Source organism: Sturnira hondurensis, unplaced genomic scaffold (assembly GCF_014824575.4).
Source record: "Sturnira hondurensis isolate 20B ecotype Veracruz unplaced genomic scaffold, ASM1482457v3 Scaffold0018725, whole genome shotgun sequence".
Taxonomy (NCBI): domain Eukaryota; kingdom Metazoa; phylum Chordata; class Mammalia; order Chiroptera; family Phyllostomidae; genus Sturnira; species Sturnira hondurensis.
The window spans coordinates 212,184-236,542 of NW_028091356.1; the positions used below are offsets into that span (position 1 = coordinate 212,184).

The 24,359-nt window shown below is 52.5% G+C and overlaps 1 protein-coding gene and 1 pseudogene across 2 annotated transcripts in view; one reads left to right on the top strand and one right to left on the bottom strand.

Moving 5' to 3' along the window:
• SZT2 (SZT2 subunit of KICSTOR complex) overlaps positions 1-24,359 on the top strand; it is a 51,079-nt gene that overhangs the window by 5,843 nt on the left and 20,877 nt on the right. Inside the window, exons 2-32 of one of the 2 annotated variants that reach the window (XM_037069677.1) lie at positions 4,816-4,941; positions 5,238-5,411; positions 5,703-5,873; positions 9,301-9,432; positions 10,178-10,319; positions 10,709-10,815; positions 14,392-14,602; positions 14,817-14,987; positions 15,431-15,665; positions 15,856-15,985; positions 16,732-16,874; positions 17,118-17,270; positions 17,416-17,530; positions 17,735-17,952; positions 18,053-18,268; positions 18,589-18,667; positions 18,875-18,990; positions 19,495-19,663; positions 19,863-19,977; positions 20,075-20,188; positions 20,405-20,575; positions 20,741-20,835; positions 21,268-21,391; positions 21,497-21,661; positions 21,751-21,955; positions 22,235-22,350; positions 22,464-22,710; positions 23,204-23,345; positions 23,501-23,593; positions 23,749-23,827; positions 23,931-24,224. In XM_037069677.1, the coding sequence (XP_036925572.1) occupies positions 4,816-4,941; positions 5,238-5,411; positions 5,703-5,873; positions 9,301-9,432; positions 10,178-10,319; positions 10,709-10,815; positions 14,392-14,602; positions 14,817-14,987; positions 15,431-15,665; positions 15,856-15,985; positions 16,732-16,874; positions 17,118-17,270; positions 17,416-17,530; positions 17,735-17,952; positions 18,053-18,268; positions 18,589-18,667; positions 18,875-18,990; positions 19,495-19,663; positions 19,863-19,977; positions 20,075-20,188; positions 20,405-20,575; positions 20,741-20,835; positions 21,268-21,391; positions 21,497-21,661; positions 21,751-21,955; positions 22,235-22,350; positions 22,464-22,710; positions 23,204-23,345; positions 23,501-23,593; positions 23,749-23,827; positions 23,931-24,224 (4,768 nt within the window). The remainder of the gene's footprint in view (positions 1-4,815; positions 4,942-5,237; positions 5,412-5,702; positions 5,874-9,300; positions 9,433-10,177; positions 10,320-10,708; positions 10,816-14,391; positions 14,603-14,816; positions 14,988-15,430; positions 15,666-15,855; positions 15,986-16,731; positions 16,875-17,117; positions 17,271-17,415; positions 17,531-17,734; positions 17,953-18,052; positions 18,269-18,588; positions 18,668-18,874; positions 18,991-19,494; positions 19,664-19,862; positions 19,978-20,074; positions 20,189-20,404; positions 20,576-20,740; positions 20,836-21,267; positions 21,392-21,496; positions 21,662-21,750; positions 21,956-22,234; positions 22,351-22,463; positions 22,711-23,203; positions 23,346-23,500; positions 23,594-23,748; positions 23,828-23,930; positions 24,225-24,359) is intronic. The other variant, XM_037069678.1, reaches the window with a different exon arrangement.
• On the bottom strand, positions 573-4,016 carry LOC119003344 (DNA replication complex GINS protein PSF1-like; annotated as a pseudogene).

Sequence of the window (24,359 nt, forward strand, 5' to 3'; positions counted from 1 at the left end):
CACTGATTGGTTGCCTCTCGCATACCCCCAACTGGGGACCTGCAACCCAGGCATGTGACTGGGAATTGAACTGGTGGCCGTTTGGTTCACAGGCCAGCACTCAGGCCACTGAGCCACACCACCCCGGGCTCATTGCTGCAATTTCTTTTGTTGTTGGTAGACCACTTTTCTGTTTTTAGGAGCTTGGCAGTGAGACTAATTTGATGGGAGATTTTGAGGTGGGTGGTAGTTAAAAGCAATGGCAATATATCGAATTTTTCTAGCTAACTTGGAAATCATTCTGCCACATACTGGTTTCCAGTGCTACCCTAGTCATCCTTGACACCTTCCTTTTTGTCACCTTCTTCACTTCCAGTTAATCACCAGTTCTTGCCTGTCTTCTTCCAAAGATCCCTTAATATGCACTTGTCTCAAAGGTTAGTTCAAGCTGGCATTTGTTTCTTTTTTCGTAACCAGACTTTCTCAATGAAAAGCAGTTGTGCTACAAGGTTTTACATTGTAGCACAACTCCTGGTGTCCTCTGGGACCCGTCTCAAACAGTTCACAGAATTGCCACTCAGAGTAGCTGTGGTCTAGACTGCCATCATTCCCATGGTCATTAGGGAAACTTTCTGAATCACATGGTAGACAGGGATTGGGGGGGGGAGCAATAACTGTAGGATTGTTACAGTTGTACATGCAGATTACAAAAAGGAGGAATCCTATACTGTAGAAAAACAACAAACCGTTCTTAGCCAAGTATTCCTGGTTATATTAAAGACCGTCTGTAACTTTTAAAACCAAAGAGGGACCCTGGCCGATGTGGGTGTGGGTCACTTGGTTAGAGCTTTATTCATAAACCGAAACTCAGGGGCGCATAGGAGAAGCAACCAATCCATGTCTCTCTCTCGCTCTCTCTTCCCTTCCCCTCTCTCAAAACACACACACACACAAAGGAGGGTGAGGCAAGAGAGGGCAGAGAAGGAAGTGTAGAAGTTTGAGTGGATGGGTTCAGCTCCTTGCACTGCAGGGAAGCTCGGCAGTGCCTCGCTGTGCGGTTTCCACGGGACGTGCTCCAGAACTCCTGTGTAATCAGCTGCTCACACTTACACCAAAGCACAAAGTGCCGGCTCTTTTTTTATTTGAGCAGGACAGAAGTGCCGTCGTCAGCTTCAAATTCTGCAGTCTTTTAGACATCATGCTTCAATATGTAGGCTTTTGGGAGGTTTCATATCCTGCGTAAAATCCAAACCTTCATCTCTTCCCAATGACCTCATGTAAGTATCGACAGCAAGGCAATTTTATCATGATTGAACCATTCCGTTTCTTCAGCAGACATGTGAAATCGCAAAACATTTGGCAAAGCACTGCCATATTCCCACTCCAGTCCTCTAAGCCAAAGCAGTCAGTCATACAGGTGTGCCACAGTGCAGCACTGTTGATGTTTGATGGTTAGTATCAAATCACTTTGTCCACCTGACTTGGCTTCATTCACATCAGAATGGCTTTGTTCATTTAAGCCTTTGTCTCCCTTAGAACTTGCCTCAGTCCATCCTCCTCTTTCTTTTTGTTCTTGACTCAGGGGCGTCCAACCTTTTGGCATCTCTACGTGGCACTGCGTGGCACTGCGTGGCACTGGAAGAAGAGAGTTGTCTTGGGCTACACATTAAATACATTGTGTCATGTAATCACAAAAAAAAATCTCATAATGTCTTCAGTGAATTTACAGTTTTGTGTTGGGCTGCAATCACAGCCATCCTGGGCTGCATGCGACCCTTGCGCTGCAGGCTGGACGCCCCTATAAGGGCATATCCGGCCCTTGGGGAAAGCCAGAAAGCCGGGATGGGTTTCAGAGGGAACTGACTTTCCGCTGCGGCTCTGGCTTGGTGGGTGCTCCCTTTCTGGCCAAGTCCTGCAGTTCAGGCCACTAATCTGCGTGTGGGGAAGACCCTAATTACTCAGGTGAAGGAGGTCCCCACCCTGGGACCAAGCCCAGACCCCAGCCCAGTGAGAATCAGCCTCTCAGCTCTGCCCCAACCATGATGTGTGATGTGGTTATGTTGGTCCTCCAAGATCCAGACGGATTTTTCTAATGCAGGTATGTTACTGTCCAGCCAAAAAAAAAAAAAAAAAGAGTTGAGTAGCTTGACCTAACTCAGGAGAGAAGCCAAAATCCTAGCCAGGGTCTACCTCAGCCCAGAGTAAGAAAGCAGTATAATAGAGCAGAATTTCCCAGCATGTGATCCTAGGTGGTGGAGCAACAACACAAAATATACTGAATCACTTCAAATCGTTGTGTGACTTAACTTTTCTGGTTATATCAGAGGATCTTTTCCGCTTTTAGGTCCCTGGTTTTATCCATTCATCACTCTCAGTAGATGGGCTTTGCAGCTCCTCAGGGCTGGGTCTGACTGCTGACCCTATGACCTACTAATCACTTAAGTCAATTAACTTTTTGCATCCAGGATTCAGATGAAGACTGAATGAGCTTAACCTGTGTTAAGACCCTAGTATTGTGCATCTGGTAATAACTTGTGATAGTTAAATTTTATTCTTAAGCTCCAGGCACTGTATTTCACTTAATCTACACAACAGAACTATTAATCAGTATTAGGGTTGTCCTCACTTCACAAGTGAGGACACTGAGGTTTAAAGAGGTTAAAGTACCTTTTCTACAATCTCAGGCTAATAGGTGGCTGAACTGGGATTCAACCCTAGTTCGTCTGGATCTAAAATGCATGCACTTAACCTTTATAGTTATGCTGTTGAACATATTTTAGGTGCTCGACAAATAAGAGTTCCTTTCCTCTTTTTGCTTTTAACTTTCATCCCTGTCATTCCCCAGAATCTTTCTATATCTCCTTCTAGCTCGCCTTCTGTCTTAGAGAAGATAGACTTTCTTCATCTTTAGTCATTGCCCGTCTGCTCTCTGTGCGTCCCTGTGACGTTAGGCACCCTCTGTTACTGCTTCTCCAGGGCTATGTTTTGATCTATTCTCCATGCACATTTCTCCATTTGGGGCGAGGGGGGAGACCACTTCTTTTCAAAAGCACATTTATCAACAGGCAGACAGTGACTTCTTTCTGTTCATTACCACTCTGTCTTCAGTCTTCACAGCCTGGCATTTTTCCCTTCACTAGCCAGGGACACCAGGAGGAGAAATTTGCAATTTGTCTAGAACAGGAAGAGGGTAATCTTTTTGTCTAAGGCTAGAGTAAGGGAGGAAGGGAATGCTACAGATAAGGGTGACCCAGGAGAAACACTGGGGAGTTCGGACCAGCTGACCCTTCTTTTCTCTGTGCAGCAGTAGGCATGTTTCTCTGCCGGCACTGTGGGGGCTGAGGGACTGGAAAACTCTCTACGGGGCGTAAGAAAGGTTGCTGTCCTGGGAGAAGTGGAAGGATTGGTAAAGGCCCGCCAGAGGCGGCAACTTTCTAAGAGCAGCTGGTGTGGTACGCGTAGGGATAAGGGGGAATGTCAACCTCATTCAGAGTCAGCGCTCGGCAGGGCTTGCGTAGTTAGGCAGGGCTTGCGTAGTTAGGACAAGGACGTGGGCACAGGAGCGGATGCTTCTTGGGATATTGGACGGCCGCCTGTGAGGCAGTGGAGGGAAGGAACTAGTGTTGGTAACTAGCAAGTGTGGGACGTTGTGACCCACCGAAGTTTGATTTTGAGGTATTTGGCAGGCTTACCATTGACTCGGTGAAGATTCCTTTAGTTCCTGCGGTTGTCAAGGATTATCAGGAGGAACTGTCTGGCATTATTGAGTGTCTGCTCTCTTTTAAGCAGTTTGCCAAGCACAGGGACACAAAAAATAGGACAAGATACAGTGTCTATTCTCAAAGAGGTTATCATTTATAGGAGAAATTCACATGCACATTTGATAATGCGTAAAAGGTCTTTTCAGCTACATAAAGGTCTGCAGGGGGAACTGGAGCAGAGAGCTGAGATTTGAATCCTCGGGCACACCTTGCACTCTTCACTTCTGCTACCTTGCTTCTCATGAATAGTGAGCTCCTTGGGCAAGTTACCTGCATAGTGATGGTTATAAGAGGGGATCCAAAAAAACTAGAATTATCTTCTAGAAGGCGGGCCCCTTGTAGTACAGGCTTCCTCCACTAGGGGAATGTTCTAAGAGCCCATCCAAATCAGTGTACTGGCTGGTGTGAGAGGCTGTGTTCAGCTTCGGTGAATTTTTTTGAAAACTCTTTCAATGCATTTGCCCGTTTCATGATGGTGATTTATGAGTGCACTGAGTGTTCAGCAGTTTTTGACCAAAAATGGCATGACCCCTGTGGCCAGCCTTTCCTATGCACCCACGCTTGCCCCAGCGATTTTTTTGTTTGTTTTTCTGGATGAAAAAAGACCTCAATGTGGAAGAGGTGAAACAAAAAACAATAGGGGCTTTAAAAGGCATCAAAATCGACAAGTTCAAAAACTGTTTTGAGCAGTGGAAAAAAATCATGATAGGTATACTGCATCAAATGGAAAGTACTTTGAAGGTGATTGAAGTTTAAACACATGAGAATAAACCCCGGCTGGTGTGGCCCAGTGGATTGAGTACTGGCCTGTGAACCAAAGGTCACTGGTTCGATTCCCAGTCAGAGCACATGCCTGGGTTGCGGGCCAGGTCCCCAGTTGGGGGTATGCTGTTTCTCTTCCTCTCTTTCTCCCTCATCCTGTCTCTGAAAATAAATAAATAAAATCTTTTTTTAAAAAAAAGAATAAATATACAACTTTTTATAAATAAAGTCCAGGTTTTGGGGGGTCCTCCCTTGTATATCCGAGGAATTTTTATAAATTTTTATAAATTTATTAATGTCTGTTTGTCCCCAGGTGGAAGAAGCTGGGCAGGTGTTCCTGTTGATGAAAAAGGATTATCGAATCTCCCGAAATGTTCGCCTGGCATGGTTCCTCAATCACCTACATCAAACTGTGCAGGCCACGCCCCAGGAGATGTTGGTGAGGCCCAGAGACACACAGTATGCAAGGGGCTGGCTCAGAATATCGGTTTTTCTAAAAGAGGGTACTATAAAGCGACAGTAGGGGAGACTGACTCTGGGAGGGGCAAGTGACTTTGCCCGCAAGATGATTCCACGGGGCAAATCCTGTTTCATAATTTTCCATATAGGAAGAATATGTGTTGGGTTGCGGGAGGTGGAGCCAGTGGTGTGTCATTTTGGATATGGAAGTTCAGGTCCTGGCAAGAAAGGGGGACTCCTCCCTGACTCTCCTTTTCTCTTCATCCTAATTGTCAGCTTCAGTCTGAGCAGGAGCTAGAAGTCCTCAGTGTCCTGCCCCCCGGGTGGCAGCCAGATGAACCAGTGGTCCCAAGGCCATTTCTCCTTGTACCTTCCACCCGGGTCACCTTCTTGGCTTGGCAGTATCGATTCGTCATTGAGCTGGACCTTAGCCCATCTACTGGCATTGTGGTAAGAGGCTGTGGGGAGACAGCGGGAGAAAGGATGGGTTGGGTGAGGAGGAGAGGGAAAGGCTTGGGAGAAGTGAAAAGTGGTCTCAGCCGACCACTGTGGAAAGGAGACAGGCTGTGCAGGAACGGTGGGAATGTAAAGGCAGACCCCACTCCGGCGGCAGCCCTGTACGTGTAGGTGTGCTCAGCCTGCCGACGAGTCCCACTGACCCACTGGAGCTGCGTGTTTCTGCTCTCTGCTCAGGCCTGCCTTTGCTTGCTCTTGAGAGATCTTTCTGTGCCTTGCCCTCAGGATGACTCCACAGGGGAGATCTTGTTCGATGAAGTTTTCCACGCCCTCTCCCGCTGCCTGGGGGGTCTACTTCAGCCCCTCCGAGTGCCTGGCTCATGCATCGACTTCCAGCCTGAGATCTACGTGACTGTCCAGGCCTACTCCTCAATTATCGGCCTGCAGTCCCACCAGGTACTGCATCCTTCCTCCAAGTCCGTACCCTCAGACCTCACTTCTGATAGTCCTGTGACCAAGTCCTTGCCCTGCCTGTGCTGCCTGTGCCCGAAGTCCCCAGCTCTGCTGGTTCTTAAACCTGATAGATTCAGTCATCTCTTTGAGTCTCTGTCCTCTAGAAAAGAATCAGTTCCTCTGGTCGTAGAGAGCCTTCCCATAAGCTTTGGGTCAGTCAGATGGCATTGATTGGACAAATTCCTCGCTCACTCCTCCTGTGTGTCTCTGGTCCTGTCCACTGGACGTCTGTTTTCTCAGTGTGTTTCTCTCTCTCCCTGGCCCCTGCCTTCAGTTCCATCAGGTTTGCTGGTGTCCTGGCTCCTGGCACTACCCCCCAGAAGATGGTCTTCAGGAATAGTTTTATGATTTTTAAACATAACAAATACCCCAAAACCTAATTTCTTCCACGGACAGAGGCAGTCATTTTCTCTGAGTGTCCTGTGGATTGCTGGGTGGAATGCTGACCATACAGATGATTACACACCCAAGCAGGCTATCACAAGACACTCCTTTTGGACAGTGGCCAAGTCTGTTACTAGAATATCCATCTTTGACTTAGATAAACATGGCCCAGTTTCCCCTCACCTGCTCTAACCACCCTCAACTCATTGGTAGGGACTTACCCTGAACTGTCCCCGATGGCTGCATTGTCACCTTAGCTCTAAACTGGTTTTGAAAGACAGGGATGTAGGGAAAAGCGTCTGAGGGCCGGAAATATACAACAAGGCACTTGGTGCACACCTGAACCCCAGCCCCCCACCGTGGATTGAAGTGCTCTCCTGGTGCAGCTGCTTGTGGGCTCCGTCCCCAGAGAGAGTCCGGACTCTGTGGGCGTGTTGATAGCCAAGGCAAGAAAACATGGGTATTGGGTAATCACTCAACATTTGGTTGGGTTTGGCAAACACTTACTGAAGCCTAATCTATGCCAGGCTTGGGCTAGGGCCTGGAGACATAGATGAATCAGACGCCGTCTCTATCCTGATGGGAGGAGTGGAGAGTTTAGTGGGGGAAACTGATATTGAAGGAGGGAATTTCAGTCGAGTGTGATAAGGACCCTGGTAAGGTATGACTCAGGGGCTAAGGGAGCGCTGTGAGGGAGTATCCAGCCGAGCCTGGGGCAGAGACAGGGAAGGCCTTGGGACAGAGAGGCATTAGAACTGTGTCTTTTTAAAGGAAGGATTGAAGTTAACTATTCAGAGACAAGGAAATAGGCTTTCCAGGCAGAGGGACCAGCAAAACCAAGGACACAGAGCTGTGAAACTGTTCTAGGGTATTACTCAGTTTGACGCAGTTGAGTTTGACTGTGGAGGTGGGGTGGTAAAGAGGCGACTAGAGAGAGAAGTGGGGGCAGGATTATGAAAGACCTTGAATGTCATGGCCAAGAACTTGTACTTTATTCTGTTGGGGAGTTCAGTGTGGTGGTGGAGAGCGTTGGATCTGGAATCACGTTGCTTGCATTTGCTTCCTGGCTCGACCACTTACTGGCTGTGTGCCCTTCGGCAAGTTTCTTAGCCTCTTCATGCATCTGTATCTTGTTCAAAGTGGGGTTAGTGACAGTACCAATATGATGTGGTGATGAAACTGGTTCATGTCGAGCACGTAAAGCAGTGCCTGCCACATAGAGAACATGCAGGTGAAAACCATTAGCCTTAGGTAGCAGGGAACCTTTGAAGGTTTTAAATAGATGGTAACAGGATCAGATTTGTACACTAGGAAGAACACACTTGTTTGTAGCCAATGAGGAAGATGGGTTAGGGGACAAATTCTGGATTGGGAAGAGCAGAAGATTATTAGAGCATGGAGAGGGGATGGGGCCTGAACGAGGACAGCAGCTGTGGCGCCGTGAGGACTAAGGCCCACGGGCCACATAGGCCTCAGCCAGCTTCCTCACTGTCTCTGTAACTCTCTAAAGATGTGTCTTGTTGCCTTAGAAAAGAAAAGGAAAAAGAAGTTAAAAATCACTCTATTATACATGTCCATTGAAGGAGATTTGAAAAATACATAGAATTAAAAGAAAAGCAAAACTCACCCATAATATATCACCCAGAATAACTACTATTAACATTTTACGTCATTTCCTCCTTGTCCTTGAGGATGTGTTTCCCCTCCCTCACCACCACCCCTCGTCCAAGTAAAGGAGGCGCATCGGGCGCACTGCAGACACACGCTTGTACGTCCTGCTTTTTTAAGGCTGATGTGGTTGTTTTTCCATGTCACTAAATGTTCTTTAGGAACATGACTTTTAACGACTGTTTGACTTTATCATAGTTTATTTATCATTATGGAGTTAACCAAACCTTTACTGTTGGGTCCTTAGGTTGACCCAGTTTTCACCAAGTGTAAAAAGGTGTGAAAGTTTTTCACACCTTTCACACTTGTTTATAGTCTTCTGATTCTGTTCTGCTTCTCACAGTCCAGACTCTAGAGTGGTACAGGGTCCCCCCTCCCCTCTTGGCTGTGCCCACCACTGCCCCAGTTCTGAAAAGGGAGCGAAGAGGTAGGTTGCACGGGAGGTTGGGTTGGGAGAAGTGGTGTGTGAGGAAGATTGAGGGAGAGGAAGAGAAGGTATCCCGAGGGCCACCGCAGAAGCCAACGGACCTACTTAACGTTTTCAGGATGGGGCACTTATTTATGTTGGAAGCAGAAGGAAAGAAATCCTATGGAGAAAGAATGAAAATATTAGAGAGAGAAAAGATCCAAGATTAGATGGAGAGATTAGCTGTAGAGGAATGAGGAGGAGAAATCTCTTCTTCAGAGCCTAGAAGGAAGCACAGGAACACAGATGTAAACATCTAGCAAGCGCTGAGGGTGTTTTCCATGGGTGGGAGGGTAGAACGCTCTCCGGGTTGGGTGATCTGGGAATTCCTGCTGACAGATCTGAGGGGGAAGTTATCACTGAGAGTAAATGGAAGGAAGGCGCATTCATTGGGAAAGTAACATTTTGAACTTAAAAAAGAGAAGTGTTCCAGACAGTCTCTGAGTGTGGTGCTTAGAAATCAGTAAGAATACAAAAATATGAGAATGAAAAATGTTGCCAGGTTGAGATGGGCCAGCTTCTGGACAAAGTCTGGTACCTAAGTGGAAGGAACTGGAAGCTCTTTTGGCGCCCCCGTGCGGGGGCCTGGGGAAACGCGGTGTTGGGGACTGTAGCAGAGGAAGGTTGTAACCCAGATTGAGACGACTGATGGCCTGGAGGCACTGAGCAGGAATACCTGGGCTGAGGACTGATGGCGTAGAAGATCTGATGAGGGAGGAACTGGCTTCAGAATTAGCTTGCTTGGGTGAAAAGTCAGGATTGCCTAAAAGGAGAATAAAGGAGGCAACCAGGAGGGGTATTGCCCAGTGCCCCCTGACCTTCATGCCTTGGTCTTTCCCTTGTACTTTTCAGGTGCTGGTCCAGGGCTGCCTTTTGGACCCTTCCCAGCGGGAAGTGTTCCTGCAGCAGGTATATGAGCAGCTCTGCCTCTTTGAGGATAAGGTGGCCACCATGCTGCAGCAGCAGTATGACCCCGCGAGCCAGGTATGCTGGAGATGACGTAGGTAGAGGCCGTTTAGAAGAGGAGCTGTTGAGGTACAGAAGGGAGAGAGGAGGGACAAGCCTAATACAGAGGGGGAGAAAAGGACTGGGAGCCAGAGGCGGATCGAGCCAGGGATAGAAGTGCTAGTGAGGGCACTCGACAGGGCCCCTGTCGGGAAGCGGGCTCGGCTACTCTTCCCGAGACACAAGTTCTTGCTGGGAGAAAACGCGAAGGCTGCTTGCCTGTGTTTTAGTCCAGGCTCTTTTCTCTCAAGGAGTCTGAGAAGGTGATCATGGGTAGCTTTGACCTCTACTTAGCATTTTGTACCCTCAGGGATGAAGTTCCTTGGGCTCACTGGAATGCACTCTCATTCCTCTCGATACCCTAGAAACAGGCGGGTGGCAGTTCTGTGTATCTGAAACACAGCTTCATTAATGTGTGAAATACTTCAGAACAGCAGTGGGAAAATGTGGAAAGGGGGCTTATCGACAAAAGGTGGAGGAGCCCTGCTTCAGTCCAGTCCAGTGCTTCACATGGTGCTGGGCCCCCTGCCCATCTAAGGGTCAGTGTCTGAACACACACCAGGGCAGGGAGCACCGTCAGGGCTCGGCTACAGAGTCTCGGGGGGTTGGGGTCCTCCCAGGATCGGGGCTGTCTGGCCTGGGAAATGCTGCTGTAAATTCGGGCTTTACTGTGGATGTGGCAATGCTGTCTGTCCTGTTCTGTTTTTTCCATAACTTGGGTCAGGCAGAAGACCAGTCTCCAGACTCAGGGGAGCCCCCTGGCCGGAAGATGGGCGTCTCCATGGTGACAGCTGATCTTGGGCTGGTCAGTATGATTCGTCAGGGCATCTTGGCGCTGCAGTTGCTTCCCTCAAACTCTAGTGCAGGTCAGTAGAAGGAATGTTGGTGGGATTGGGGTTCGGGAAGGGTGCTGAGAGCATTATCAGCAAAGCGAGCTTCTGGGGGATCTGTAGGCCCCAGGGGAGAGGACCTGATCTGCCTCCTCATTCGTTAGAGTGGAGTGTGGGTGTCTCCAGTACCCACAGCTCTGACAGCCGTCGGGGTCCTAGTGGGAAGGAGTAGCACTCCAAGGGCATCTCTTAGGAGGAGACTGGGCTCTAGCACTCAGGAGAAGCCGGAGGGTCAGGGAGAGGAGAGATGTCTGAGGGTTATGAACATTTGTTGGCGGACACTGAGGTCTCTGGGGCTCCATCAGTTGAGTGCCTAACTTGGCAGGTCGGCGTCCTGGGTCTGAGTCTGCTGTCTCCTGCTGCAGGTATCATTGTAATCACAGACGGGGTGACCAGCATCCCTGATGTTGCCGTCTGCGAGACGTTGCTGAACCAGCTTCGCAGTGGCACCGTGGCTTGCTCCTTCGTACAGGTGAGCACTTTTTAGGGTGGAGGAGAGAGAAGTGTGGCATCTCACAAAGCAAAATGTGGTTAGTTGTTTTTTTACAGGTGATGATTTCCCAGGTAAAGCCGCAGCTTAATTGTGTGTATGGTGGGGAGAGGTATCACGTCTAGGATGGGGCACGTGGCAGTGATAGGGGAGGACTCTTGTCTTTGTTCTCTTTCCTTAGGATGTGGGAGAGAGCGTATTATTATAAAAAGAATACAGAATTGGAACTCTGGCAGTCAGCGCCCTTCCCGTTTGATTAGTTATTACTGTTTTGTTTGCAAGGGTCAGAAAACCCAGTGCAAACTAGCTTAAGCAAAGGAGGCAAGTGGTATATTGGGGAAGCTGCCGTCGGTTGGGGTGACGGACTGCGGAGAAGGAGGCAAAGAGCAATGGGAATCAAGGCTGGAGGGCAGGCCTAGGCTAGAGCATGAAAAGCTGGTTCTGCTGTGTTAAGGAGTTTCAGCATAATTCTGTGGGTAATGCAGATAAGTAGAAGGAAAGCCACTAGTTGGGTTTGTGTATTATAAAGGTCACTCTTGATGCTGGGTAAAGGGCAGGAATGGAGGCAAGAAGAATATTAACTGCAGCGGTCAGGTGAGAGAGGAGTAGGGCTTAAATTAGGGGAATTAGGGTAAGAGAGAAGGGGTGGGGTTGGGAAAATGAAGGGGTAGAATCAGTATGACTCACTATTAGCAGAGGCTGAGGGATGAGGGAGAAGGTAGAGCTAAGGATGTCTCCAAGTTTCCGGCTTCAGTGAAGACTGAGTAGCTCGCGGAGCAAACAGGAAGAGAAACGGCTGGGGTGTAGTGAGGACAAGGTGATGAATCCAGGCATGTGCGTGCTGCATGTGCTAGATCAACAGGAGAACCCTTGGGAACGCGGCCTTGGAGTCAGGCATGCCTGGCCCAGACCCTGGCTCTGCTTAGTAGCTGTGTGGCGCTGGGCACATCACTTCCGCTTCTTGGTGGGATTTATTTGTAAATGGAGGTTATAATAGTCCTTACCTCACTGGGTGAGAGGATGCATTTAAAGTGCTTAATGTAGTGCCTAATCACTTAATAAATGGCTGCTATTCATAGCAGTTAAGAGTTGGGTATGCAGATATGATACTGAGGAGACAGCGCTAGTTGAGAGAGGGCTAGGCTTTGTCAGCCTACACATAATAACCGAGTAGGAAAGAGGGTCCCTGGAGAACCTGGGGGAACAGGGTGTTTCAAGGCCTTTCCTAGGCAGAGGGATCTGCATGCAGTGGAGGGAATATTCAGATGAGAGCCAGGAGATTCTGGGGTCAGAGAGTTCAGAGCTTGGGGAAGGAAGGAGCAGTTAATTGTGTAAAATGAGGACTCAAAAGGGCCCTTTGGACTTGGTGGTTAGGGGGTCACAGGGGTCTTCTTTTGGCCATTACAGTGAGGCTGGTGAAGGAGTGATTGCAGTGGCTGAGGAGTGGGTAGATGAGAAGGGAGTAGGGACAGTGTTGACACAAGGCGTTGGCTAGTCCTCAGGTGGGGGGTGAGAGTGGTAGCCAGAAGGAAGTACAGGGTGGAAGGAGAGCGGGGTTTTTCTGTTTTGTTTTGTTTTGCTTGTTAAGCCAGGGACTTAAACATGTTTCTAAGGATCCATGATGAAACAGAGCTTGAAAATAAGGGGAAGAAAAGGAAGCCTGATGAAGTAAAGTGCCTAAATTGGATGGGGGTTGGGGCAGGTAGTTGGCTTAAGAAACAGATTGAGGAGCAGGAGAGGGTCACATCCGTCTTTGAGACCAGAAGGACAGGAGTGAAGATGCAGATAAATTCTCCCAAGGGCCTGTGGTTTCTCTCCGAAGTACAAGGTGAAGATGAGCGTTGGGAGGGAAGGGTGGCTGGAGCTGGGACGAAGGTGCTGCACTGAGGACAGCATTGGAAGACCAGTGGGGTCACATATTGTGTTGTGATGCCAGCCTACACAACTGCGTGTTTTTCTCCATATGGGATCCATTGGAATCCCACTGAGGGATATATATCCTAGTTCAGTTTTTGAGGTAGGTGCAGAAAAAAGGTGAAGAGGGCCAGGGAATTGAAAATGGACATAGGGCCCCAGCCGGGTTGAGAAAGGAGGACGAGGAGGCCGCTAATGTACTTAGAGCAGAGGTGCGAGGCCTGACAGTCTTGTTAAGGTCAAAGAGCAGCAGGAGGAGGAGGAGGATGGGAGGAACGTGCAGGGATGGGGTTGTGTGTAAGCAGTGGAATGTGGGAACCGAAATTGCGAAGAGAAATACAGCAGTCTGTCCTTGCCCACGGAGCGTGTGTTCCAAGACCCCTGATGGATGCCTGAAACCACGGGTAGTACGGGACCCTATAAGGAGTATGTTTTTTCCTATATGTGCAAACCTTTTCAGTTAAAGTACCTTACAGCTTCTCTTTGGTCCCTCTGAATTGCTGGCGTCACTGCTGTGAGCTTTGGGTCCATTATTAAGGAAGATAAGGGTGACCTGAACACAAGGGCTTCGGTAGTGAGGCAGTCGACCTGACTGCTGATCTGATAACAGTGACATCTACTAGAAGACTCACAAGTGGGTAGTGTGTCCAGCATGGATGCGCTGGACACAGGAATTGTCACGTCCTGGGTGGGGTGGAGCGAGGTTTCATCACACTGCTCAGAGCAGCACACAATTTAAGAATTGTTCATTTCTGAAATTTTCCAGTTAATATTTTCAGACCATGGCTGACTGGGTAACTAAAACTGCAGAAAGCAAAACCGCAGATAAGGGGGCTACTGCACCTTCAGGTAAAGGGCCAGCATGCAGCTAGCAGGCAGGCGAGTGGAGTCCAGAAAGTTCTGGGAGACGAGGGTTAACGACCTGAGGGGCCAGAGAATTGAGCAAATCATCTAGAGCAGTCTGCACACATTTTCTGTGAAGGACCAGCTGGTCGGTATTTTGGGCTTCGCAGGCCGTGGGGTTGTCACAGCTATTTAGTGTTGATCTTGTAGTGTGACAGCAGCCGCGCACAGTGTGACAATGAGCGGGTGTGGCCGTGTTCCAGCAATGCTTTATTTACAAAAGTAGGTGTTGGGCTGAATTTGGCCCACAGTTACATTTGGTTTGCCAGTCTCTGACCCACAGCCTCGGTACAGTATGGGCCACAGTCTAGCAGGACTGGCATCCCCGGGGAAGTTGTTAGAGATGCAGGCTTTGAGGCCCAGTGCCAGACCTGCTGCATTTGTACAAAATGCCCAGGTGTTTTGGTATGCACACCAAAGTTTGAGAAGCACTTTGATAGAGAGACACTAGTCTCTCGGGATGATGACAAAACGTTAGTGAACCAACCAGTTGCCAAAATCCTTAATCAAGTGGGGCAGGCTGGTGTTTGATTAACAGAGAAGGTACAACCAGATGGCCCAGGAGTTTGGCAGGAGGGCTCGGGGAAGGAAGTTACAGCGACCTATCCTGGCGGGACACTAGCCCACTTCCCACTCTGGTCTAGAAGGTGGGGGCAGCCACCAGCGCAGCCTCTTCTGCTCTTGTGCTGATTTCTCCCGTGCCTTTTTTGAGTGAGGTCACCGATTGCTCACTCTCTTCAGGTGGGAGGAGTTTACTCTTTTGACTGCAGTTTTGGCCACGTGCCCAATGTGGAATTGATGAAGTTCATCGCAATGGCAACATTTGGCTCCTACCTGTCCACCTGTCCCGAGCCCAAGCCAGGCAACCTGGGTCTGACAGTCTACCACCGGGCATTTCTCCTCTACTCCTTCCTGCGCAGTGGGGAGGCCCTGAATCCTGAGTATTACTGCGGTGAGAAGCAGACTGGGGCAGAGGTGGGGGTGCAGGGGTGTGAATGCGCTGAGATGATACCGGGATCTCTCTGGGGTTTCGGTCCTTCGGGGACTGAAAGTGTAACTGTGACCAGCTACTCTGGCACTTCTCTCCCCATGATTTAGGCACGGCCCCTCCCCCATACCTCTCCCCAGTAACAGGTAACCGCTGTCCCCTTCCCCATCCTCACTAGGCTCTCAGCACCGCCTATTTAACGAGCACCTGGTCTCCGCCAGCAGCAACCCTGCCCTGGCACTGCGACGGAAGAAGCACACTGAGAAGGAGGTGCCAGCCGACCTGGTCAGCACCGTGTCTGTGCGGCTTCGGGAGGGCTACAGTGTCCGAGAGGTCATGCTAGCCAAAGGTAAGGGTCACAAGGCCCCGCTGCAGCCCACAGATCTCTCAGGCTTTGCGTGCAGGGAGGACCTGCTAAACACAGCAGGAGACACGTGTATCACACACCAAAGTATTACAGTGAGAGATTTCACTTGTCATTTGAGACAAGCGGATTCTGAGGGGCCTGCAGGGCTTACTTCTGTTGGGTTTATCTGCCTGGTTCTATCTCCTTTTGCCCAAGGTGAGTCACCTGAGAGTGGTGTGGTCTCTTGAACTTGGCTTTGTTTCAGATTACTGCAAAATTCTGTTTGTGTCAGTTGGCAGGCCGTGGGCCTGAAATCTGTGGAACCAGGCCTGGAACTTTGGGCCAGGCTAGAGTTCCATGAGGTAGGTGGGTTCAGACAGGGCTCAGCCCCAGGCCCAGAGTCGTCTGCCTGCACCTCCTAATGAGCCCTTCTGCTTCCCCCGAAGGAGGGTCCCAGCTGGAGGTGAAGCTGGTGCTCCTGTGGAAACACAACATGCACATTGAGTATGTGGCTGTGGCGCCCTGGCCCCTGGAGCCCGAGGGCCCCCGAGGAACACGGGTGGAAGTGACCATGGAAGGTGGCTATGACATTTTACATGACGTGTCCTGTGCGCTAAGGCAACCCATTCGCTCGCTGTATCGTACCCACGTTATCCGGCGGTTCTGGAATACGCTGCAGAGGTGAGTGAGGGCACCACTCAGTTGGTGACACCCCATTTGTTGTGTGGAGGGACAGATGGGTGCAGCTTAGAGCTGAAGAGAGTCACCTTGAGCACCAGGCTCGTGTGCAGGGTCCCTTGTCCCCCTGGGGCTCCCCTCTTCTGTACCCACCAGGGTCAGGTGTGGCTCAAGATTGGTCCTTGCCCTGCAGCATCAACCAGACGGACCAGATGCTAGCGCACCTCCAGTCCTTCTCCTCTGCCCCGGAGCATTTCACGCTTCCCGACAGCACCAAGAGCGGAGTGCCGCTCTTCTACATCCCCCCCGGCTCCACCGCCCCGGTGAGTGGCCCCGGCACCCATGTTGTGCCCGCCCAGGCTTGGATTGGCACAGCATCTGCAGGCCAGAACCACCTGCTTTTCCCTCCCTCTCAAGTCCAAGTCATCCAAACCAGAACCCTTTAGCCCTGAGAGCAGTTGTCCCAGCCCCGGGGGAGGGGAAGGATCTGCAGGGAGAGGCTGGCTGTCCTCACCTCGATGTCAGAAGTAAACACTTACAGAATGTCTAGGTGGTGGTACCCTAGCCCACTGTGAGCCTACTCGCCCTACCCCCATCTGGTGTACTCTGGCTCCCCCCCGCCGCCTTGCTCTTTTCCCACCCTTAACAACCACCGTGAACTGTGCGCTTCCCGAAGGCCACAGCTTCCCTCGTCCTGTGCTTGCTTCACGCCCGGCCTGCTGTCGGCCTGGCTTCGGTAGGCCGTGGGGCTTATGTTAGTGATCAGTGGCTTCCTCTTGAGGTCCTGCCACCACTCAGTGGCTTTGCTCAGAAATCAGTGACAGAAGTGTGACAAGTCTCATCCTTTGCCTGGAATGAGCTTTAAAAGACTACACAGTCTGTCCCTGGGCTTATTCATCCTAACCTAGCCCTCATATTGGAGGCAATTTCTGCCTCCAGCCCAGGCTGGGGTACGGGTCCCTTTAGCCTTAAGCCACTGCCACCTCTGAACCCCATGGTTCGGGGCACTGTGGGTGCTGCACCCTAGTTCTCCATGAATGCCACAGCAGAGCTCTCTCCCCACCCCCAGGTGCTCTCCCTTCAGCACAGTGGGTCCGACTCATCTCATGCCCAGTTCGCAGCCTACTGGAAGCCAGTGCTGTCCATGGATGCAAATTCTTGGCAGCGTTGGCTGCACATGCACCGCCTGGTGCTAATCCTGGAGCACGACACGTGAGTATCCTCTTAGGGCCACAGTTGGGATGGAGGCTCAGGGGTGATGGGACAGCAAGGGATGGGGAAGGGGAACAGCAGATGAGCCCTTACTAACCCTGGCCAGGAAAAGCTAGGACCCATTCTTCCTGCTCCATAGCCCCCATCTACCCAAACAGGTCCTAGAAGAGGTAGCAATCTATTCCTTTCCGCCAAGATTGGAGCTGTTAGGTCTGACCTCAGTGTAATTACCCCTTTCCTCAGCCCAATCCCCAAGCATTTGCACACCCCGGGCAGCAATGGGCGCTACAGTACTGTCCAGTGCAGGATCTCACACTCCTCGCTGACCTCTCTGCTTCGGGACTGGAGCAGCTTCGTGCTGGTCGAGGGCTATTCCTACGTGAAGCTACTCTCCAGGTGGGCAAAGCAATGTCCCCTCACTCCTCCCCGACCACCTCAGCTCATCACATCTCTTCCTCTAACCCCAGACTGCATCCCTACCCCCTCCTAAACTCATTTACGGCCAATTTAGGGCCGTTCTCTGACTTCCATTTCTTCCCAGTGCCCCAGACCAGCCCCCTTCCTCCTTCTACATGGTCCGCATCATCTCCAAGGCCCCGTGCATGGTTCTTCGCCTGGGTTTTCCCATCGGCACACCAGCACAGGCCCGGCACAAGGTGAGCTGGGCCCTGACTGACTCCCAGCCCCGGGAGCCTGGAGTGTAGGCCTGTTCCTTCTCCACAAACCCACAGGCTAGGGCTACAGCCAGTAGAGAGAGGAGCCCCCAGATTAAGTAAGGCTCCCTCAACTTATCTGGGAGCCCCTTCTCCCAGGTCTGTAGGAGGTGGAAGTAGGAGAATCTGATCTCATTTTCCCCTCAGATTGTGTCAGGCTTACGGGAAGAGATCCTGCAGCTGCGTTTCCCCCACCGGGTACAAAGCAAGGAGCCAACACCTAAGGTGAAACGAAAAGGGCTTGGAAGCATCGGTGGGGGCAACTCTCCCTCCAAGTCTCCCCCTCTGCTGGGGCCACAGCAGGCCCTCTCTGACCGGCCCTGCCTCGTGGTCCTGCATAAGCCACTGGACAAGCTACTCATCAGGTTGGTACAAAGGGTGGGGTTAGGGCCAGGAGCATATGGGAGGGCTGTGGCTCAGCTGGATATAAATAGCGGTCAACTGGGAGTTGCTCCTGTTTCCCAGGTATGAGAAGCTACCCCTGGACTACCGGGCACCTTTCTTGCTGACACTGGAGCCACCAGGGCCGCTACCCTTGGTGTCGGGCCGCTCAGCCTCTTCTAGCCTAGCATCGCTGTCCCGCTACCTCTACCATCAGCGCTGGCTCTGGAGTGTCCCATCAGGACTGGCCCCTGCACTGCCACTTAGCGCCATTGCCCAGCTCCTCTCCATCCTCACCGAGTATGTCACCCGAGGCTGGCGGAAAGCCTACGCCAGCCACTGCCCCTCCCTGAGCTGTTACGCAAAGGATCCAGTACAGAGCAAGGCCCACTGCTGCCTTCCCCTCTCTTCCCTCTACTCTGCTTGTTTAGGCCTCTGGTCCTAATCAGGTCTGTTACGTTTGGGGGGCCGCTGATCTTAGCAGGGCCACACCAGCACTCAGGGCTGCCTGGAGGGCTGCTGGAAGGGGGATGCATAAGTGGCATGGGGGTCGGGGATGTACTCTGACTGTCTCTCTTCTGTCGCATCCTGTCCCTGCCCCGACCTCCATGGGGCTTCAGAGTCCGACTCTCTGAAGGCTTCCACTTCGCCTGCAGCGGGGAAGGAATCATCAACATGGTGCTGGAGCTTCCCATTCAGGTAGGCGCTGTCCCTCACAACACCTCCCAGCAAGGGGTGTCACCATCCCAGGGACACCGACCTCCGGGCTGGATTGGGACTGCTGGAAACTGCCTCATGGGGAGCCAAGTCCTGAGGCCAGTCCCAGGGCTGTGTGGCGAGGGGACTAAAGTTCTGAGGGTCGGAGCTGGTTGGAGCTAGGTCTCTGCTTGGCTGGGGTTTGCCCAGGATCTCCCATTCCATCCGCAGAACGAGCCCCCAGGGCAGGCCGCAGTGGCAGAACGACACACATGTGTCATCCAGTACATCCTCTTCCCCCCACACTCCACCTCCACCAAGGACAGGTGAGGCCCAGGTGCTCTCCGCATTCCTCTTCTTCCTCCTCCCTCCTGTCCCCTACAGTTCTGTCTCCCACACCTGAGAGAGAGAGAGAGAGTCGGGCCAGAGGGGTGCTTTTAATTTTTTTATCCTCACTCAGACATGCTTATTGATTTTAAAGAGAGGGGAAGGAAGGGAGAGAAAGAGCAATGTGCAAGAGAATCATCGATCTGTTGCCTCTTGCACACTCACCAGCCAGGAGCTGAACTCACAGACCTAGGCATGTACCCCTACTGGGGATTGAACCTTGCAGTTTATGGGATCGTGCTCCCAACAATTGAGCCACGCTGGCCAGGGCACGAGGTGCTCTTTCTTGGTGCTTCGTCGGGCAGGGGCAGGTCTGGTGAGGGTGTCTTTTGGCTGTCTCATGTGCGGACTGCCTTCGTGCCCTCCGTGGTCTGGCTCTAGCCATGGGGTCGTGGATTGGACTCTCCTCCTTACTCCCTGGCTCAGAGCCCTTCCTGCTTTAGTTTTTCAACAGATGATGACAATGATGTGGAGGTGGAGGCCCTGGAGGGAGACTCGGAGCTCAATCTGGTCACTGAGGTGTGGGTGGAGCCACAGTGTGGGCGAGTGGGACCCGGCCCTGAGAGCTGGAAGCACCTCCAAAACTTGACATACTCTGAGATCCCAAGAGCTGTGAGTGGCTTCAGCAGCACCCACATGGTTTACCGGGTTGGGTGCCACCCCTTGGGCAGTACCACAGCCTTTGGGCTTTCTGACCCCTCAGAATCTGTGTGTTCTGAGTAGCTGACTGTGGGCTTCCTTGAGAGCTGGAGGCCTGGGGCTCTGAGGCTCTGGGGGGGCTTACTCCTGACCTGTGCTGTACCTCACCTAGCTCCACCCTCGGGATGCTGCCTGCATAGGCTCCATGCTGAGCTTTGAATACCTGATACAGCTGTGCCAGAGCAAGGAATGGAGTCCTATGCCCCTAGAGCCGAGGGTCTCTGATGGTCAGTGGGGAAGGGGCCCTTGAGGGGAGTGGGTGGGGCAGCCACAGACCAAAAATCTGGTCTTGCCATGGATCTTGTTTTCTTCCCTCCCCCTTAGGTTTGGACCAGGGAGGAGACACCTGTGTCCATGAGATCCCTTTCCATTTTGACCTAATGGGACTGTTGCCTCAGTGCCAGCAGCTCCAGATGTTCTTCCTCCTGCTTTCCAGAGGTAGGTGAACTTTGTACCCACTCACCCGACACCTGGAGGGCCTGTGAGCCCGGCTGAATTAGAGCATAGAGAGCAGACGAGTCTGCAAACCAGCAGATGAGTGATGGGGGCCAGAGAAGGCTCGGGAGCTACGGGAAAGACCGTGCTGGTCAGGGCTGGGCCAGGGCACTGGGCAGCAGGAGGCTCTTGGTGCTGAGTGGAGTGTGTGTCGGGCAGAACCAGAGGGCATCCCTTTCGCCGAGGGGCCATGTCCCTCCAACGACATGGTGCTGTGCCTGCTGCATAGCTGCCTCGGGCAGGAGCTGAGTGACCGGGAGATCCCACTGAGCACCGCTGACCAGGCTACCTTCCTGAGTGAGGTGCTACGGCGCACCCACCACGGTCCAGGTAAACTCCCATCTCTCTCCAGATATCAGACTCTGGCCCCGCCCCTTCCCCCCCTCCCCACAAAGTGGTTTCCATCTTTGGGTTTTGGCCTCCCCATCTCTTCACCTCAGAGCCCTGCCTCTCTGCCTCCCTGCCCTCCACCACTCATCTCTACCCTCGTTGTAGGTCCGGAGGGGCCACCAGTGGGGGGCCATGGGGTCCTGAAGGATCAGCCAGTCAGCACCTCTCAGGCCGCAGGAGACTCAGCTCTTCCTACCCTGGTCAGCACCAATTTGTCTCCCTGGGCCCTTTCTCACACTGACCTCCTCCCATCACCACATATCCATACCATGACTTTGCATCACCATGTATATTAAATGCCTCCTGCCAATGACAGGATACTGTCATTTCCCTTTGTTCTGGGTCTTGCAAGTTATACCCTCAGGAGTGTCCAACCTGTGGCCCCAGGGCTGCGCATAGCCCAGGATGGCTACAAATGCGGCCCAACACAAAATGTAAATTTACTTAAAACCCTTTTTTTTGCTCCTCAATTTCAGTTAGTGTTTGTGTATTTAATGCGTGGCCCATCCAACTCTTCTTCTTCCAGTGTAGCCCAGAGATGCCCAGATGTTGGACACCCCTGCTGGGTACAGGAGGGAGCAGGGCTCGTTCGCTCCCGTACAGGTTGCTCTAGTTCTGTTTCTCTCCTGTAGAACGTCGGCCCTCCTGAAGCCCTCAAGCCTCTCCCCTCGGCCCGGCCCCCTCAGTGGCGCTGCTATGCAAGGCTTGTGAGCCCTCAGCATGCATTTCTGACATTCCTCCCAGCTACCTTCTCGGGTACCGACCACTGACCTTCCTCACTGGTCCCTCAGATACAAACCCCTGAGCTCTCTCTCTGGACTAACAGGCAGCTCTGATTTATTCCTCCCTTTTCCTTTTCAGATGTTCAGCACCTGGCTGCCTATGGCCTAGAGGGACCCTCTCAAGAGGAGACCAAAGCCAAGTTTGGAGATTGGAGCGGGGCCTCCAGCCTGAGAGATCTGGGAGGAACTGGCATCAGGGTTCCAAAGGCCCAGGTCCCTATCCTCAGTGTCACCCCAGCCTGTGGTAAGGCTGCTGACTCTTAAGTCAGTTAAGCAGGAGCAAGAATGGGAACAAATAGAGGCTGGAAGACCATGTGACACCTCTTCTCACAGACAGTGCCCAGAGTCCGGGAGAGCTGAGCCCACCCTTCCGTCGGGACCTACAGGCTTGCACTGGGCATCAGGCTCCACAAACAGAAGCTGCAGATGGACCCCGGACGCGCTGTCCAGTCTTCATCTACAGCTGTGCCCTGGAAGCACTGAGGGAACAGATGATTAGCATGCAGCCCCCTCCAGCACCCCGAGACCTCATCTTCCGGTGAGTGCCCTCAATGTTGGCACAGGTCCTCTCCCAGCCAAGGCTCAGATAACACGCAGGTGTGAACAGACAGGCTGATGATCGGTGCAGGGGCACAGCTCCTTAGCCACGTCCTGCCAGCTCCTCACTGGGCCTCCTTCAGCAAGTCGGTTGAACTTGTTGGGTCTTGAATACAATTGGTGGGGACCTGTAGACGGCCCACTGGCGTGTGGGTAGATGGGAAGTCCGAAGTGTCACTCAGGGAAGTTGACCAAGCTCCCTCCTTCTTCTCATTCCTAGGACTCAGCTTCTTGACCAGACTGCCCCCTCCTCAGCCTGGATGGAGCCCAGGTACAAGGAGGCAGCCAACCACTGTGCCTTGCTGCAGGAGCATGCTCAGCGATGCTACGTCCGAGGTGAGCAGGAGGCCATGGGGAGGGAGTGTCAGGCAAGAGACAAGACAGTAGGGACGGGGACCGGGGAGGCAGTTCCAGGGTGTGGCCCTCATGGCCCCTTCCTCTTCTGCCAGGGCTGTTCCGGAGCTTGCAGCAAGCACAGAGTGTGACCTCCCAGGACTTGCTGATGGCAGTGGATGCCTGTGAGGAGCTACTGCAAGAAGTAGACATCACCCCTTTTCTGCTCACACTCTGCGGATACACACGGGGTTTGCCTCATGCACCCCCAAGTCCTGGTCCGCTGAGCCCTGGTCCCTTTAGCAGCAGCATCGAGGAGGGCCCTGAGCCCCGGGAACGAGCTATCCTGGCTTCTGAGTCCAGGTTAGGATTGTCCTGGAATGACATAGAAGGGGACACACAAAGTCCCGATAAACTAGGACCTTCCAATCCCAGGGAACGGCCGTGCAAGGTGGCACCCGAGCCCCAGAAAGGCAGTAGTGCTCTGTCGCCGGCCTCTGACCTCATGTGTGGACTTCCTCCCCCCATTTGGCCTGGGGAGCAGCCTCCCTCTGGCTCTCCCCATCTCCTGTTCCGGTGTGGAGTATTGAAATAAGTTAGGGCTGGGCAGTTGCCAGTTGATACCAGTGAAAGCAGGAGCTGTTCGGAGGACATTCATGTACTAGTGATGGTCCCTGAACTAATGTGAGTTCCACAGAGGCGCACGCTGTATTCTTCCCACGGCTGAGTCCCAGGCTCCCCCTTCCTAGAAATACAGACAGACAGGTGTGTGCTGTTCCCAGTTGGGAAGCAGGATCCTCTAGGACTTGGTGGTTCTTAAAACTTAAACACCCCCACCCCCACTCCAACCACTCAGCATAGAGACGGAGGACCTAAGCGAGCCTGAGTTTCAGAGCACCCGTGTCCCTGGCAACCCCGACCCTGGCCTGGAGATCTCTCTGACAGACGTCTGCCAGCTCAGAGGAGAGGCGCATGATGCCCTCCATGGCCTCATCCAGGTGAGGGTGGAAGAGACATGGAGTCCTGCCTGTGCGGGGGTTGATGTTCTCTCCTGGCTCGGCGGGGGGTGGGGGTGGGGGGGTGTTCTGTCGTACGGTAGGGGATTGTTCTGAGAGGGGCCTGACATTACAGCCTCCTTCCAACTCCAAAACAGGAGAAGTTCCTGGAGGTCAGTAGCCTCCACTTCCGCACAGTGCCTTCCAATCCCCACTACTTCTTCTACTGCCCTCCATCCAGCAGGCGAGAGGTGAGTGGCCTTCTTCTTTACCTTTCTCCTGCCCCAGCCTGGAGCCCCAGAGGTTCCACTTGGCCCACCTGGATTTCCTTGACTCTGGTTCCCTCAGGCCTGGATATGGTTCTTGTCCTGCCTTGGATCGAGTTGTCTGTTTTTCTCTTGTCCAGGATGAGGGCCCCCGGGACACAGTAGACAGAAAAGTCAGTGACCTGGAGTTTTCAGAGGCTGAGTTCCTGGGAGAAGAAGGTTTGTGGGCAAGTGTCTGGAGGTGGGGAAGGGTGGTTCAAGCCAGGACTCAGGGGCCTCCACTGCCAGCCTCTCTGGTTAACCAGGAGACATGCATCTCTAGGAGACACATCTGCCTGCTGTGTGGTCACTGAGAGTGACCCAGAGCTGGAGGTGGAGTACCGTGAGAGCCGTGAACCAGACCTGGGGCCTGCTGGGCTAGACTCCACCTCGCTGTCGGATGCAGACACCATGAACCCTGATGAAGACTCCTTCAGTATCCTGGGGGGCGACTCACCCACTGGGCCTGAGGGCTTCATGCACGACCTGCCCCCGCTCTTCCTGCACCTCACGTGCTCCGTGCGGTTGCGTGGACAGCACAGCTCAGTACCCGTGTGCAGCCTGCCCACCTGCCTGGGTGAGTTGGGGGGTGCCCAGCAGAGAGCTGCAGGTGCCAGTGCAGCCTGCCGCCTCTTGCAGGATGTCTTTGGGTACAACTCTTTAACTCTGAGAGCTTGGGGTCTGGGCTTGTTTCACGGCTCCCAGCAGCCCT